This window comes from Leucoraja erinacea, chromosome 3 (genome assembly GCF_028641065.1).
Source record: "Leucoraja erinacea ecotype New England chromosome 3, Leri_hhj_1, whole genome shotgun sequence".
NCBI classification, from domain to species: Eukaryota; Metazoa; Chordata; class Chondrichthyes; order Rajiformes; family Rajidae; genus Leucoraja; species Leucoraja erinaceus.
The window spans coordinates 71880188-71898911 of record NC_073379.1 but is presented as its reverse complement, the minus strand read 5'-3'; the positions used below and the strand labels follow the sequence as shown (position 1 = coordinate 71898911).

General features: G+C 42.6%; 1 protein-coding gene across 3 annotated transcripts in view; it reads left to right on the top strand.

The window, feature by feature from the left end:
* ercc6l2 (excision repair cross-complementation group 6-like 2) overlaps positions 1–18724 on the top strand; it is a 96763-nt gene that overhangs the window by 43014 nt on the left and 35025 nt on the right. For all 3 annotated transcript variants that reach the window (XM_055632911.1, XM_055632910.1, XM_055632912.1), the window contains exons 10-11: positions 3018–3137; positions 16796–16867. In XM_055632911.1, coding sequence (XP_055488886.1) covers positions 3018–3137; positions 16796–16867 — 192 coding nt within the window. The remainder of the gene's footprint in view (positions 1–3017; positions 3138–16795; positions 16868–18724) is intronic.

Genomic DNA, 18724 nt, shown 5'->3' with positions numbered 1-18724 from the left:
ATGGGTGATTTGCAATGAAGTGTACATTTAAATTTAAACAGTGGCACAATTCAATTCAGTCTGAGAATGAGCAAATTTTCTGATAATGACAGCGTGAAAAATAGGGCCATGTGACTGAATTTAGGATTCATTTTTAAAGTTTAGTTAGTAATGCTTTTAATCTCTTGAGTCAAAAATTGTGGGAAATCACTCCACACCAGGGTACATAACTGAGATTGTGCCTCAGTGAAATACTGATGCTATGCTATAAGATGGCTTTCAAATGAGTCCAGGATCCCTTACGCACAATTAGGTGAAGATAAAAATTACACAGCACAAAGCAAAGGGGAGTTCTGGTCTTCTGTTCAACACATCCCTCAATCAAACTTTTTTTTGAGGGGCTGATAATAGAAGTTCCATTCTGTAGCTGTTGCAGACTTAGAAGAAGGGAATTTCACACAGACCAGGCCACTGTATATGGAACTACAAGTTGTGAAATGAGGATTTCATTTCAAGTAGGTCAGTAAATTGCAAAAGACTTCAGCTACTGGAACCTGGAGCACAAAAAAAGCTGCTGGAGGAACTTAGTGGCTCAGGCAGCACACAGAGTCTCGACTAAAAATATCATCTGACCATTTGCCTCCACGGATGCTTCCTTCAGCATCTTGTTTTTTGCTCAAGTAAATTGCAGAATTATCAAATATTGAGCTGAGCTGGTCCTTTCAGAGGTGCCAGGGAGATTTTTAAATTAGTACGTCCACATTAATTAGGATAATGCAATGAATGGGACTTTTATTGGAAATAATGTAGATTTGGGGAAAGAAAATAAACTGTTCCTGAGGAAAGGCACTCTGAGTACCAAGGCATCATTTCTGTTTGGCAACTTTACTTGTACTTGCAGCCAGAACTTAGACTATTTCATTGCCCCAAGATGTTCTGACAAACTCTCAGTGGAGTTTAGAAATTGGCTCAAGTGATAGTTGCAATATGCCTAACTGACATCATTTGTGTGTGTATGTGTGTGTATATATGAGAAAGAGGGAGTTGCTATGACACATTTATATTTAATAATAATAATAATAATAATAATTTTATTTATAGAGCACTTTAAAAACAATCATAGCTGCAACAAAGTGCTGTACATCACTAATCATTGACAAAAAAGTTAATACACACCAATAATAACAATCAAAAGAAATAGTAGGAAAAGATATGTAAAATAAAGAAACATTAAAAACAATAAAAACAGAAGCAAAGTCTCAGGCATGGTCAAAAGCCAGGGAGTACAAATGTGTTTTAACACTGGATTTGATGATGGACAGTGAGGGGGCCTGTCTGATGTGCAACGGCAGGGTGTTCCAGAGTGTTGGAGCAGCAACAGAGAAGGCTCTATCCCCTCTGAGCTTCCGATTAGACCTCGGATTTCCCTACTCATGCTTTGTAGTTGTGTAGTATCATATAGTACACAGTGAATTTACAGCAGAAGCATTATCCTCTGGAGATTGACAGTAAAGAGATTGTCCTCATGGAATGACAGGTTCATTTACTTCCGATCAGCACCATCTATTTTGGTCTTGGTAGAGCCTTACATTGAAACCTTGATGACATTTTGGGCATTCATAATCCCTCAAGAAACTGGTACCCATTGCCAGTTTCCATTTAGTAGTGAAAGCCCTACTGGATGCCTGATGCTCAGTCTGAATATAAACAGCTTGTGGTATGGTTATGGTTTGAGGTAGGTCTGGAGGGGGTTAAATCCCAACTGATCATCAGGAATCTCTGGCTACCTGGTCCTTCCCATGTGCCTGTACACACCCTGGCTCCCTTGATCGCCAATTTGATACTGGCAAAGTGTTTCTCCTGTAGTTAGATATGTTGATCAGCTTGTTCCATAGCCTTTCAGTTAGAAAGCATGTTAGTCAAATTTTCCCCTTTTATCTGTACTTCCGAAATGAATGTTGATATGAAAAGTTTGGGTTAATTTGAAAGACTAATAGAAAATGGCAGCAATATTCTGATAAAGGATCTTTAACCTGGCATACTTAATGAGTTTTTATAATTTTTGCTGCCTTTTTTCCTGATTTTATCCTAAGGTTGATTTGGTTCAGTAGAAAGTTATTGAAGTAGATGAAGTCAAGACGAGAGTGGACTCAGTTTAAGACATAAGAAAGTGGGGAAAAGCTAGGAACCCAAAGTGCTCTAAGTCAGCAATTTTGGTCTGCAAACTAAAGGGCCTGTCCCACTTGGGCGTCATTTGAGCGTCACCCAGGTGGCGAGCGAGGATTTTGAGAATCCCAAAATCCTGGGGCACTGCGCGCTACCGCGCAAATAATGCCCAAGTGGGACATTTAAAAGGAAGGCCCTTAAAAGGAATTTTTATCCAAGTCACTAGACAGTTTCAAAAATTATTTGCCATGCCTTGCCCCAGTTAATGAAAATTGACTGATTTTTAAAAAAAAAAAGATTCCCATTTGTCATTTGATTTGCCATTATTACAATTTACTGATCTACTTAAAATATGACCTGTGTTTTGACATTTGCTATCCCATTTTGCAGTATGAAACCTACCCTGCCTCCCACCCCCTCCCCCTCGAGTCAAGGCTGGGACATTCCATGAGACCTCCATACCGTATCAACAGACCAGCTACTGGAGACATTGGAAATTTGGCAATCATTGCAAATCATCATGGAGCCACCTGCCTTCTGACCCAAAGACATTGTTACAGCAATAAATTAAATGTCAGAAGGCAAATTGGAAGATCCAACCCGTTGTAATGGTGTAGTTCATTAACAATGATAATTCAAAGAATCTCACTGCGATGAACAAATGGATGCTTCCCAGAACCCCACTGTAATAAAACGCTGGTGCAACTTTAAAAAAAAAAGTGTTTTAAATGCAACATCGAGACACATATTTACAATAGGAGCTTCCTTCCCTGACTTTTGGTTATTCCATATTTCTGTCAGTGCTGTGTGAAGCGAAAGAAGATTTCTGATCACCATTCAATTTACTGTTTTGATTTTTGCTTTTGTTTTAGGAATCCACCGTCAGAACAGTTTGTGAACATGTATTTTCCAAGTTTCCAGAGTTTGTCGAGCAGAGTAAAGAAGCTGCTTTTGCAACCATTTCTGATCCCAAATACAGTGGGAAAATGAAGGTAAGAAAATAGACGAATGTTGCATAACTAAATCAAACGATTGCTTTTTATTTGTATTTTCAGTTGCAAGGTTTTGTACTTAATTGACATAGAGTCATTGAGCATGGAAACAGGCCCTTAAGTCCAACCTGCCCATGCCGACCAAGATGCCCTATCTACCCTAGTCATGCCTGCCTGTGTTTGGCTGATATCCCTCTAAACTTTTCCCATTTCTGGCCATATCCCTGTAAATCTTCTCTGCACTCTATTAATGCTATTTCTCAGTGCTGAAAAAAAAGCAGTAATGAGATTTCAGGTAAAAGATATTGGAGGACCTCAGGCAAGTTGACAAGAAATTTCCAAACAAAAATACAGAAAGCGACAGCAAGGCTTGCGGGTGGCTCTCACACCTCTCTGTTTATTCTAAACCTAAGCCCGTCTAGGGTAATACTAACCCGGAGAAGCACAATCCAAAATTCCCCTAAAAGTTAATTAAAAATAATAAATTACAACTAAGAAAATGCCAAACAAAATAATATAAATGTAAATTCTACAAATAATGTAACATAAAATATTACCGGAAACTACAAAAGTTTTGATAGTTGGGCCAGAGAGCCTGTTTTCCATATTGTATGAATTTATTACTCTAAGTGTATGACATTGTTGGAAGCTAGGGAAGAGATATTTGTATCATCGATAGCCATGGGTGACGTGCCAGAAGGTTGGAGTGTGGCTAATGTTGTTCCTTTAATTACAAAAGGGTGTAACGAAAAGCCTGGGAATTATAGATGGATGAGCCTCACATCATTGGTGGAACAATTGGAGGGAATTCTGAGAAACAGGATCTACATCTGGGGTCAACATCCTACGGCCCCCAGGCCGAATGCGGCCCGTAACCCAAAATCATCCGGCCCGCAGGCGGATTTTTTCCCCATAATCGTCTGACCCGCTGAGCGCCCCGAGCAGTGGTCGAGCGCCCCGGGCAACGGCTGGGCGCCCCAAGCAGCAGCGCCCCGAGCTGCGGTTGAGCGCCCCGGGTAACGGCTGGGCGCCTCAAGCAGCAGCGCCCCGAGCTGTGGCCGAACGACCCGAACAATGGCCGGGCACCCCCGAGCAGCAGCCGAGCGCCCAGAGCAGCGGCCGAGTGCTCCGAGCAGCGGCCAGGCCTCCCGAGCGCTGGCTGTACCGCATTCTGCGCATAGCCGCCGGCACGGCAGCGCACCTTCTGTGAAAGAACTGCAGATGCTGCAAAAATGGAAGGTAGAGAAAAATTCTGGAGAAACTCAGAGGATAAGACATGCAAGGATTGCATGAGGCTACCTCACCCAGCTGAGTTTCTCCAGCATTTCTGTTAACTTCTGTGAACACGTGATTTGATGCCTGCCATCCGGGGCGGGATCCTAGTGTAAACGTGATAGATGTGGCCCGCCATCCGCTCACAGGCATGCGTCCCGGCCCCTATGCAGAACAAGGTTCCCGGCCCCTGATCTACATGTATGTGGAAAGGCAAGGGATGGTTCAAGAGTCAACATGGCTTTGTGTGGAGGAAATCGTGGCTCACCAATTTGATAGAAAACTAAGAGAATTGAGGGCACTGCACTAGATGTTGTCTACATGGAATTAAGCAAGGCCTTTCATAAAATACCACGTGGTAGGTTCGTCTGGAAGGTCAGATCATATGAGAACCAGATTGAGCAAACCAATGGATCTAAAATTTGAATGTAGGAGACAGAGGGTTGTTTCTCAGATTGGAGGACTGCAACGAGTGGTGTGTCACAGTGATTCGTGCTGGTTGTTGTTCATTATTATTTTAACAATTTAAAATTGCACGGTGGCATAGCAGTAAAGCTACTGCCTTACAGCGCCAGAGAACCGGGTTCGATCCTTACTACGGGTGCATATCAGTACGGAGTTTGTACGTTCTCCCTGTGACCTGCATGGGTTTTCTCCGAGATCTTCGGTTTCCTCCAACACTCCAAAGATGTGCAGGTTTGTAGGTTAATTGGCTTGGTATAAATGTAAAATAGTCCCTACTGTATGTAGGCTGGTGTTAATGAGCGAGATTCGTTGGTCAGTGCGGACTCGGTGGGCCGAAGGGCCTGTTTCCGTGCTGTATCTCTAAACTGAACTAAGTTGGATGTGAATGTAGCTGGCATGGTTAATAAGTTTGAGAATGATACTGAAATTGGTGGTATGGACAGCGAAAAGGTTTATCAGATTACAACAGAAATCGTGATCAATTGTGCTAATGGACGGAGGAAAAAGCAGATGGAGTTTAATTCTGATGAATTCAAAATGTTGCATTCTGGTGAGACAAACGAGGGCAGGACTTGCACAGTAAATAGTTGGTCCCTGGGTAGTGTTGTAGAACAGAGAGACCTAGGGTGCAGATGCAAAGTTCCTTTAAAATGATAAGGCCAGACTGGTTTAGAAGGCATTGATCATGTTTGTTTTCATTGGTCAGGGTATTGCATATAGGAGTTGAGACATCATGTTACAGCTGTACAAGACAGCATTCGTAAGGCAACATATGGAGTACTGTGTACAATTCTGATGGCCCTGCTGCAGAATGAATGTAATTAAACAGGAAAGAGTACAGGAAAGATTTATGAAGATATTGCCAAGTCTGGAAGATTTGAGTTATTAAGAGGCTGGAATGATTGGATCCCTTTTCCCTGGAGCATAGAAGTTGAGGTGTAACCTAACAGCAGTTTATAAAACCAAGAAGGGCATAGATAAGATGAAGAGCCATAGACGGTTCCCCAGGGTGGGGGAGTCTAAATTTGGAGGGCATTGGTTTAAGTTGCTGAGGGAAAGATTAAATAGGGAATTGAGGAGCACCTTTTTCAGACAGATGGTGGCGTGCATGTGGAACTAGCTGCCAGAGGAAGTGGTAGAGATGGATACAATTATGATAATTAAGAAACACTTGGATAGCTACATGTACAGGAATGATTGGAGGGATCTGGGCCAGGCACAGACAAGTGGGACTAGCTTGGTCAGCGAGGACGAGTTTGGCCGAAAAGACGGTTTCCTTGTCATGACTAGTTTTTTTATACATTTTGGTTTCACCGTGTAGAAATTACAGAAGTGTTTAAACATAGTCCCCCCATTTCAGGGCACCATAATGGCTTCGCAGATGTTTGTAATTGCTCAGGTGTGTTTAAATGCCTCCTTAACACAGGTATAAGAGAGTTCTCAACATCTAGTCTTTCCACCAGTCTTTCCATCACCTTTGGAAACTTTTATTGCTGTTTATCAACATGAGAACAAAGTTGTGCCAATGAAAGTCAAAGAAGCCATTATGAGACTGAGGCACAAGAATAAAACTGTTAGAGACATCAGCCAAACCTTAGGCTTAACAAATCAACAAGAAGAAAGAGCACTTGTGAGCTTACTAATCGCAAAGGGACTGGCAGGCCAAGGAAGTCCTCCACAGCTGATGACAGAAGAATTTTCTCTATAATAAAGCAAAATCGCCAAACACCTGTCAGACAGATCAGAAACACTCTTCAGGTCACGTGTGGATTTGTCAATGACCACTGTCCGCAAAAGACTTCATGAACAGAAATACCGAGGCTACACTGCAAGATGCAAACCACTGGTTAGCCACAAAAATAGGATGGCCAGGTTACAGTTTGCCAAGAAGTACTTAAAAGAGCAACCACAGTTCTGGAAAAAGGTCTTGTGGACAGATGAGGCGAAGATTAACTTGTATCAGAGTGATGGCAAGAGCAAAGTATGGAGGAGAGAAGGAACTGCCCAAGATCCAAAACATTCCACCTAATCTGCGACCCCCGACGCATGTGGCAAGGCATCCAGGCCATCACGGACTACAGACCCTCCAACATCACCCCCACATCCAGCGACGCCTCCTTCCTTGAGGAGCTGAATCACTTCTATGGCCGCTTCGACAGGGACAATCTAGAGACAGCCATCAAGGCTGTGCTACCTGCCGATCACCAACCCCTCACACTCACCCCCTACGACGTGTACGTGGCACTGAGTAGGACTAATGCACGTAAGGCTGCTGGCCCTGACGGCATCCCCGGGCGCGTGCTCAGTGCCTGTGCTGCGCAGCTGACAGACGTCTGGACTGACATCTTCAACCTGTCACTTGCCCAAGCAGTTGTCCCCACTTGCCTTAAAGCCACCTCCATCGTGCCAGTGCCAAAACACTCCACTGCGGCAAGCCTCAACGACTTCCGCCCAGTTGCACTTACCCCCATCATCACCAAGTGCTTCGAGAGGCTGGTCCTGGCACACCTCAAAAGCTGCCTACCCCCCACACTGGATCCCTATCAGTTTGCCTATCGCAAGAACAGGAGTACGGAGGATGCCATCTCAACGGCACTTCACTCCGCCCTCTCCCACCTTGACAACAGAGACACTTATGTAAGAATGCTGTTCATCGATTACAGCTCAGCATTCAACACCATTATTCCATCAAAACTGATCACCAAACTCGGTAACCTGGGCATCGACCCCTCCCTCTGCAACTGGATACTGGACTTTCTAACCAACAGACCCCAGTCTGTGAGGTTAGACAAGCACACCTCTTCAACCCTCACCCTGAACACCGGCGTCCCTCAGGGCTGTGTGCTGAGCCCCCTCCTCTACTCCCTCTTCACCTATGACTGCACACCTGTACATGGTACTAACACCATCATCAAGTATGCAGATGATACAACGGTGATTGGCCTCATCAGCAACAACGATGAGCTGGCCTACAGGGAGGAGGTCCAGCACAGCAGCATGGTGCGCTGACAACAACCTGGCCCTTAACTCCAAGAAGACCAAGGAGCTCATTGTAGACTTCAGGAAGTCCAGAGGCGGCACGCACACCCCCATCCACATTAACGGGACGGAGGTGGAACGTGTTTCTAGCTTCAGGTTCCTGGGAGTCAACATCTCCGATGACCTCTCTTGGACCCACAATACCTCTACTCTGATCAAGAAGGCTCATCAGCGTCTCTTCTTCCTGAGAAGACTGAAGAAGGTCCATCTGTCTCCTCAGATCCTGGTGAACTTCTACCGCTGCACCATCGAGAGCATCCTTACCAACTGCATCACAGTATGGTATGGCAACTGCTCTGTCTCCGACCGGAAGGCATTGCAGAGGGTGGTGAAAATTGCCCAACGCATCACCGGTTCCACGCTCCCCTCCATTGAGTCTGTCCAAAGCAAGCGCTGTCTGCGGAGGGCGCTCAGCATCGCCAAGGACTGCTCTCACCCCAACCATGGACTGTTTACCCTCCTACCATCCGGGAGGCGCTACAGGTCTCTCCGTTGCCGAACCAGCAGGTCGAGGAACAGCTTCTTTCCGGCCGCTGTCAATCTACTAAACAACGTACCTCGGTGACTGCCAATCACCCCCCCCCCCCACGGACACTTATTATTTATTTTTTTTAATTCAAAATCGTTTGCTATGTCGCTCTTCAAAGGAGATGCTAAATGCATTTCGTTGTCTCTGTACTGTACACTGACAATGACAATTAAAATTGAATCTGAATCTGAATCTGAATCTGAACGGTGGTGGGGGTGTTATGGCCTGGGTATGGCTGCTGAAGGTACTGGCTCACTTATCTTCATTGATGATACAACTGCTGATGATGGTAGCATAATGAATTCTGAAGTGTATAGACACATCCTACCTGCTCAAGTTCAAATAAATACCTCAAAACTCATTGGTTGGCGGTTTATTCTACATCAAGACAATGATCCCAAACATAAAGCTAAAGCAACAAAGGAGTTTTTCAAAGCTTAAAAAATGGTCAATTCTGGAGTGGTCAAGTCACTCACCTGATCTGAACCCAATTGAGCATACCTTTTATATGCTGAAGAGAAAACTGAAGGGGACTGTCTGTGGAAGTCTGTGGAATTCTCTGCCTCAAAGGGCGGCGGAGGCAGGTTCTCTGGATGCTTTCAAGAGAGAACTAGATAGGGCTCTTAAAAATAGCGGAGTCAGGGGATATGGGGAGAAGGCAGGAATGAGGTAATGATTGGGGATGATCAGCCATGATCACATTGAATGGTGGTACTGGCTCAAAGGGCCGAATGGCCTACTCCTGCACCTATTGTCTATTGACTAGCCTCCAAAACAAGCATAAGATAAAGATGGCTGCAATACAGGCCTGGCAGAGCATCACCAGAGAAGACACCCATCAACTGGTGATATCCATGAATCACAAACTTCAAGCAGTCATTACATACAAAGGATATGCAACAAAATACTACACACAACTACTTTCATTAACATGATATTGCTGTGTCCCAAACATTATGGTGCCCTGAAATGGGAGGGGACTATGTATCAATACTGCTGTTATTTCTACATGGTGAAAACAAAATGTATATAAATGGCCTTTATTAAAATCTGACAATATGCACTTTAACCACATGTGATTTTTTTCTGTTACAAATCTCAAATTGTGGAGTATAGAGGCAAATAAATAAATGATGGGTCTTTGTCCCAAACATCATGGTGGGAACTGTATTGGCAGATTGTAGCCTAGCTGAGTTAGAGAGCTCTGTAAACACTGAAGTACACATCAGTAGTTGTAATGTTTTATTACTGAATGAATGAAAGCACTGGACATGGTGCAGAAAATTCCTCATTTCCCTTTGGTGCATTTTGTCTTCTGCGTAGTCCATTCAGTCTGCCTCTGCCAGATGTGGATATGCTTCCTTTGAAAATAACAGTCCAGCCTTTGTACACAAGGCACCAGTTATTTGCTTCCCAAGCCATGGAACATCTTGCAAATCAGATTATTGGCAGATCCACATCTGTACACATTCAGTGAAGCCAAGGCGTACTGTAAACAGAACAACACAAGAGCACCCCCTGGGCAACTGACTGATTATTTAGAGGAGAGAGTTCCAAGAAGATATTGAGCTAAAATCTTGCTAAAGGAATATTCAGATAAGCCGAGCTCTGTGCATACCCATTCTAACAGGCATTTTTTGATTACTTATTCAGTGAATGGATTTATTGAACTTGTGATGTGTTCTCTGATTCTCCATGGAAACTTGCAATGTGGGCTTAAAGCAAAGCGTGTGTTAATAAACTCGTTTTTCCAGGTTTCCAGAAGCATGCTTACATCCACGTTAAAAGCAGGCAAAACATTCAATTGAACTAAAGTTGCTGTTGCTTGCAGTTTTTATTTGTCCTAATGTTTCTGCATAGTCAACCTGAAATTGACTTTAATATATAGTGTCAGTTCTGCAAAACAAATGGTTTGATTAGTTTGAGAATAGCCAATAGAGAAGAACTTGAATATTTGGGGGAAATGTTAAAAATATGATTGCAAGCATTTAAAAATTAAATGAAACAAACTTACATAAATAGGATATGGAATTGTATATTTTGTTCGCTCATGAACTAAAAAAAAGCAGAGGTATGTGATTGTTAAGATGCACATTGGTGAACTATTGTTTAACTATTCCTCTTTCACATTAAAAAACAATAATCCTGCACAATCAAGATTGCTGGTTTGCTAATTCGCATTCAAAAGATTAATGCAATTGTGATGATTTAAATGCTGTCTCCAGCAATTTGAACCATTCGTCTACATTTTAATTTTTTTTTCAAAAATTAGGTTTAAGTGTAGTAGTGAGAATCAAGTGAATCAATCAAAGTTAAACTTCATTATTCAATGATGTATTGCAGTCAAGAAACCTAATCATTTTAAGTGTCAATGAGTTGTTGAACTACACAAATGCTGTAATGCCGCAAATAATGACAGAAGTTATGAGACTGATTATAACTGGCTACAAAGTGAAGTCAGCTAGCATCGCTGGTGATAGTGCAGCCTTCCTTAACCAACTTAATGCATTCTATGCTCGCTTTGAGCAGAAGGCCAACGTCTGTCTCGTCAGACTCAAGAATGCTTTTTTCCAGGGTCACTGTTGCAAAAGTTAGATTGGCCATCCTGAGGGTGAACCCATGAAAAGCAACTGGCCCAGACGGAGTCCTTGGCCATGTACTTAGGAACTGCATGGGCCAACTAGCGGGAGTGTTCACGAACATCTTTCATCTCTTCCTACTCCATTCTGAGATACCCACCAGCTTCTAGAAGACCACTATCATCCAGGTGCCAAAAGCAAGATCTTGTACTTTAATGCCTACCGTCCAGTGGCCTTGACTTTCACCAACATGAAAAGCTCCGAGAGGCTGGTTATGGTGCACGTTAAATCCAATCTAGCAAGCAGCCTTGATTCACTGCAATTTGTGTATCTTCACAACAGGTGCACGGCTGGTGCCATCTCCCTGGTCCTACACTCATCCCTGGAACACCTGGATAAGGAGGACGCCTATGTCAGACTCCTATTCATTGACTACAGGTCTGCTTGCAATACCATTATCTCAACCAAGTTCATCTCCAAACTCTTGGAACTTGGAGTCAGCAACTGGATTCTCAGCTTCCTGACAACAGATCACAATCAGTGACTGACTGATCTTCCTCTATGATAATCCTCCGCACTGGTGCCCCGCAAGGATGCATTCTTAGCTCTCTACTATGCTCATTGTATGCTTATGACTGTGCAGCCAAATAGCAATCCAACCCAATTTAAAACGTGGTAGATTACACCATCAAATAATGATGAGATGAAGTACAGGAAGGAGATCAAGAATCTCAGAACCTGGTACCAAGACAACAACCTCTCCCTCCATGTCAGCAAGACAAAGAAGATTGTGATTGACATCAGGAAGCGAAGCAGTGCACAGACTCCCATATACACTGATGGCACTGAAGTAGAGATGTCGAAAGCTTCAAGTTCTTAGGAATAAATATCACCAGCAATATGTCCTAGCACGTCGAAGCAATGGCCAAGAAAGCACACCAATGCCTCTGCTTCCTTTGAAGGCTTAAGAAGTTCAGCACAAACCCAACAACCGCCACCAACCTCTACAGATGCTCCATAGAAAGCATTTTATCAGGATGCATCACTGCATGGTTTGGGAGCAGCTCCTTCCAAGACCACAAGAAATGGCAGAGTTTTGGATGTGGCGCGGACAATCATACAAACCAATTTCCCTTCCATCCACACTTCACGCTGCCTCAGCAAGGCCACCAGCATAATCAAGGACCGGTCTCACCCTGGCCATTCCCTCTTCTCCCCTCTCCCATCAGGCAAAAGATTGTAAGCACATTTCTCCAGATTCAGGGACAATTTCTTTCCAGCTGTTATTGGACAATTGAACCATCCTCTCACTATCGAGAATGCGATCCTGATCTCCCATTTACCTCATTGGAGATTTTTGAACTATCTTTTATCTGACTTTATCTTGCACTAAATGCTATACCTTTAATCCTGTATCGGTACAATGTGGACGACTTGATTGTAATCATGTACAGTCTTTTCATTGACTGGATAGCAGGCACCAAAAAAAGTTGTTCACTGTACCTTGATACACGTGCCAATAATAAACTAAACTAAAACTAAATTTCAGCAGGAACTAAAGAGACAGGAGTGGATTATTCTACCTTTCTTGGGCTGTTTTCAGGTAAATTGCAACAGAGAAGGGATAGTTCAGTCCAATTATCTATAATGGTATATAATGGCTAACAGCTCGTTCCATATACACCCACTGTGTGGAAGAATTTGCCCCATAGGTCCCTTTTTAATCTTTCCCTTGTCCCTTTAAACCTATGCCATTTAGAGGCACATGAAGGCCCTGATCCAAGTGCCCTTTCTATTGTCTTATCATTTTGCTCCCCATTTCACATTGCCTGTCTAAATTAACTATTTATTGTTGACCTTCAGTTCCTTTTTGAATCTAAACCTTTAAGTACCTCATATTTTCATCTGTTTCAAGTTTTCAAATCGCGTTGCTATCTTTCCCCCCCAGTTTCATGTCTATTAGTCCTCTCGCCAGTATGAAATTTGATACCTTGTCAAAAGCTTTCTGAAAGTACAAATCAAATGTGCTTTCCTCAACCATCATCTTTTTAACACCAGCCAGTGGATGAAAAAAATGTGGTTGGAAATGGTGACAAAGCACTGTGGGGAGGACCATCTGAACACTATGATATTGACAATAACACATTAGATAAACCAAGATGAAGGATGATAATTATAGGCTTGGAGAAGCTGGAAGTATTAAACTCAGTGATCCAAAACAAAAATCTAGAAAAGGGAATTTGGTCTTTATGTGAAATTGCACAAATCCAAAGAACAGTTGTACAGGGTCTTGATGAGACCACACCTGGAGTATAGCGTACAGTTTTGGTCTCCTAATCTGAGAAAAGACATTCTTGCCATAGAGGGAGTACAGAGAAGGTTCACCAGGCTGATTCCTGGAATGTCAGGACATTCATATGAAGAAAGACTGGATAGACTCGGCTTGTACTCGCTAGAATTTAGAAGATTGAGGGGGGATCTTATAGAAACTTACAAAATTCTTAAGGGGTTGGACAGGCTAGATGCAGGAAGATTGTTCCCGATGTCCAGAACAAGGGGTCACGGTTTAAGGATAAGGGGGAAATCTTTTAGGACCGAGATGAGGAAAACATTTTTCACACAGAGAGTGGTGAATCTCTGGAAATCTCTGCCACAGAAGGTAGTTGAGGCCAGTTCATTGGCTCTATCTTAAGAGGGAGTTAGATGTGGCCCTTGTGGCTAAGGGGATCAGGGGGTATGGAGAGAAGGCAGGTACGGGATAATGAGTTGGATGATCAGCCATGATCATATTGAATGGCGGTGCAGGTTCAAAGGGCCGAATGGCCTACTACTGCACCTATTTTCTATGTTTCTAAAAAAGAGAAATGTAGCTACTGAATAACAGGTATGAGAATCTCTCACTAAGGCACAGTGCCCTAAATATGCAAATCAACAGAATAAATTCTTTGGTTTATCTGCAATCCAGGACAAGCAGCTAGTTTGATGGAAGATGATATCAAGCCAAAGATCAAATTTGATCAGATATCAAGCCAGTTTCCCCCACTTTTTTGTGAGTATATAACTCTTCCTGAGAACTCTGCTCCAATGCCGATCAGCCTCAATAAATAATAGAGGTGAAACCATTTCCTATGAGAAGATTATAAGATATAACTAGACTAAGTGGGACCCGTTGGGTCCCAGCGTCAAACGGGAGGGCTGGTCACCAACGCAATATTCCGCCTCTCCACCAATTCCAATACTGCTCGCCAGTGGGGGTGGGTGGGGGGGGGGGGGGGCTGGCTGTTGCGCTAGTATGGGTGTTGCGGGCTGAAGGTACTTGTTTCCAGAGGGCTAGTATAGACATTGTGGGCCGTATGGATGCTTGGGCAGGCATCCAACTGTTGCAACGATTTTAAAAGCCAAGCCAAGGTAAACAATTGGGCTGCAGCCACCCGACAACCAAAATTCATTTTGTGAACACAAACTTGTCAAAAAAAGGCGAGGCAAACAATTGGGCTGCAGACACCCGACAACCAAAATTCATTTTGTGAACACAAACTTTTTAAAAAGGGCTGCAGCCGCTTTACAGCTGCATCGAGGGGACTCACCATGGAGTAGACGTGCGTTCAGTGTTATTCGCAGCTCAGTCTCTGCCAGACCCTCTTGCTTCCTGGGTCTGGCAGAGACTGAGTGAGGCACGACACTTCCTGGTTTTATAGTCCCTCCCCCTGCCGCCAGCGGGGGCAGCAGAGAGAATGGGGAATTTTGTAAAAATATTAATATCTCTCTCATTTTTAATCGACGGAAAAAATCCTCTGCACTCATACAGCGGAGGGGGGCTCTGAGGGAGATGGCTAAAAATGACGGCCGTAGGTGGCGGCGTTCTCTCGGAACTCACAGCACAGTCGGCCAAAAGCGGTCGAGATCAGAGATTTAGTAATATAGATGTGAACAAGCAACCACAGGGAACAGTTTATGCCCTGCTCCAATGCCAAAAAATAATTCAAACCTTCCTTGACTTACAGCTTAATAACTTTGTTCAAGTAAGGCCTTTGAGTTCACAACTCCCAAATAACCTCAGAACTAACCTTGAGTTTGGTTTGGTAAATTCCAATTTATAAACCTGCTTCAATTTCTCTGGAAAATTAAACTATTTTTGTTGGAATTATAACCAATAATTTTTTTGTAAAATTGTTTTGGCAATCTCATAAATTAAGTAAGCAAAGCATAATCTATAGGAATGAGAGCAAATGCCGTAGTGCTGTCTATCTAATTTCCTAGTACAGCCAGACAGTAAATAAGTTTCTGATCTGATTTTGGCAATAGAATCACCCATAAAGTGGTATTTAATATATTTAAGGATGGATTTTATTTTATAATTAGGATTAATATATTTATTTTATAATTTAGGATTAATATATTTAAGGAGGATTTAAACTAATGTGGCAGGGAATGGGAGCATGAGCAGAGAGACAGAGATGTGTGAAATGAGGGTAGAAGCAATAGGTAGCAAGGTGAAAAGTAAAAATGGCAGTCAGACAAATCCAGGGCAAAAATCAAAAAGGGCCACTTTACAACATAATTGTATAAGGGGTAAGAGTGTTGTAAAAACAAGCCTGAAGGCTTTGTGTCTCAATGCAAGGAGCATTCGTAATAAGGTGGATGAGTTGAATGTGCAGATAGTTATTAATGAATATGATATAGTTGGGATCACGGAGACATGGATCCAGGGTGACCAAGGCTGGGAGCTGAACATCCAGGGATATTCAATATTCAGGAGGGATAGTCAGAAAGGAAATGGAGGTGGGGTAGCGTTGCTGGTTAGAGAGGAGATTAACGCAATAGAAAGGAAGGACATAAGCTTGGAGGATGTGGAATCGATATGGGTAGAGCTGCGAAACACTAAGGGGCAGAAAACGCTGGTGGGAGTTGAGTACAGGCCACCTAACAATAGTAGAGGAGTTGGGGAAAATGCTAGAGTCAGTTATTAAAGATGGGATAGCAACACATTTGGAAAGTGGTGAAATCATTGGACAAAGTCAGCATGGATTTATGAAAGGTAAATCATGTCTGACGAATCTTATAGAATTTTTCGAGGATGTAACTAGTAGTGTGGATAAGGGAGAACCAGTGGATGTGTTATATCTGGACTTTCAGAAGGCTTTCGACAAAGTCCCACATAAGAGATTAGTATACAAACTTAAAGCACACGGTATTGGGGGCTCAGTATTGAACCCCCAATACCGTCATATTCAGTCATATAACTTATAACTCCTTGTTTGAGACTTCCACTGGTGTAAATATTTCAAAATCTATTTTTCGGAAACCCATGTCTCAGATGCTCTTGTCCAGTGTCTTTCCAAAGGATTGCTGTGGTAGAGTAAGTTAAGTATGAGGAAGAAATGCTCAGCATTTGATTATAGCAATTTTTAAGGCATCGGGTCCTAAAACAGATGAAGTGGAGGATAGCAAGGATTGACTTAGTTTGGGGGGGAAATAAACATGTTGGTAAAGCAGATAGGTTAAATTATGTTAAGTAACATAACTGAGGAGGTTTCGTGGTCTTCCAATCATCTTGGATAATGATATCATTGATTTTTTTTTAATGCAGAGGGATGGAGGGGAACATTTCAGCCACACTTCACAAGATGCTTTGTATACCAGTTTCTCCACCATTGTATGCTGAACATTAAATTTTCCAGACCTTGTTTGCCGAGTAGGTCTTTGGTGATTTTTCATTCCATCACCATCATTTCCCCACAATATAGAGTGTTTAAAATATCATCTGCTTTCAGGTTCTTCAGCGGCTTTTGGACCACTGTAGAAGAAACAAGGACAAAATCCTGCTCTTCTCCTTCTCCACCAAGGTTTGTAACCACATTCTAATACGGTTTGCCGATGAATTGAGTCCGAATATTTTTGAGTATCCAGGATTTTTTAAAACCTAGTTGAATTCATGTACAAAGCACTATTTAGGAGTTAACTAGAATTTTTGGCAGGAAGAGGTTTTAAAATACTTTCTTAGTGGGATCTCCCCCTCCCACTGACTGAAAACCCTTTTCATTCCACAATTACGGGGTGAATCAACAACAGGACTGATTTATGAAAAATAAACCATGGAGTAGGTTCTGAACGGTACATCTGGCATGATTTATTTTCCACAAACTTCCAACATTTAGAAGCAATATTCTGCCAAATATGGCATAGTAACCAAAAAGCTTTAAGAACTCTTTTTGAGGTTAATTGCTATCTTAGTGAGCTACTGGATGCTAAAGGGGCTGTCCCACTGCGGCGACCTAATCCGCGAGTTCAGACGAGTTTGCCCTCGACTCGTATTCGCAGCATGGTCGACAAGAGGTCACAGGAGGTCTTTGTAACTCTCCTTCATCCTTGAGAGTAGTCCCCACGTACTCCAGGCCTCAGCTAGGTCGCGGCGTATTTTTCAACATGTTGAAAAATGCCCGCGAGTAAAAAAAGGTCGCCATGAAAAAAATCGATACTTTTTGTACTCGTAGGTTTAGCCAAAGTAGGTCGTAGTAGGTCGGCATGTTATTCGTAGGTAATCGAGGGTAGTCGAAGGTAATCAAAGGTAATTGTAGATAGTCTTCAACATAGTCGAAGGAGGTCGAAGAAGATCGAAGGAGGTCGTCTTCACTATCCACTATTCGGTGTCCAATTTTCCCGTAGCTAGTCATAGCTAGTCAAAGCTAGTTTTCAACATAGTCAAAGGAGGTCTTCTGCATAGTCGAAGGAGGTCTTCAACATGACATTTTTTCAAACTCTCCTAAACTCTCCAACATAATTTCGTTCAGACCGAAAAGTCTGAATGACAATAAAGGATCTATCTATCTATCTATCTATCTATCTATCTATCCATCCATCTATCCATCCATCTATCTATCCATCTATCTATCTATCTTTCTTCCTTCCTTCCTTCCTTCAAAACGTGCCAATTAGGTCGCCGGAGTGGGATAGCCCCTTAAGGTCAATGCGGTTTTGAGGAGTGATGTTCAGTGTGCTGATTTTTTTTAAATGGCTGCTAAACAAATTATTGTCATAAAATATATAAAATTAACATAAGCATTTGAGTTATATTTTCAGAACTTGCCCATAAAGGGCTGCTACATGACACATTGCGCTCTGCTTTTGATGGATGTCAGGTCTATTCAAACAAATTTGATTTTGTGATCCAAGGAAAGAAGAAAAAGTAGTATCAATTAGTATGGGAAAACTACAATGCCCTCCATAATGTTTGGGACAAAGACCCATCATTTATTTATTTCCCTCTTTACTCCAGAGTTTGAGATTTGTAATAGAAAAAATCACATGTGGTTAAAGTGCACATTGTCAGATTTAATTTAAGGGTGATTTTATACATTTTGGTTTCACCATGTAGAAGTTACAGCAGTGTTTATACATAGTCCCCCCCATTTCAGGGCATCATAATGCTTGGGACTCTGTAATGTAAATGAAAGTAGTCATCATGTTTAGTATTTTGTTGCATATCCTTTGCATGCAATGATTGCTTGACGTCTGCGATGCATGGACATCACCAGTTGCTGGGTGGCTTCTCTGGTGATGCTCTGCCAGGCCTGTATTGCAGCCATCTTTTGCTTATGCTTATTTTGGGGCCTAGTCCCCTTCAGTTTTCTCTTCAGCATATAAAAGGCATGCTCAATTGGGTACAGATCGGGTGATTGACTTGGCCACTCAAGAATTGATAA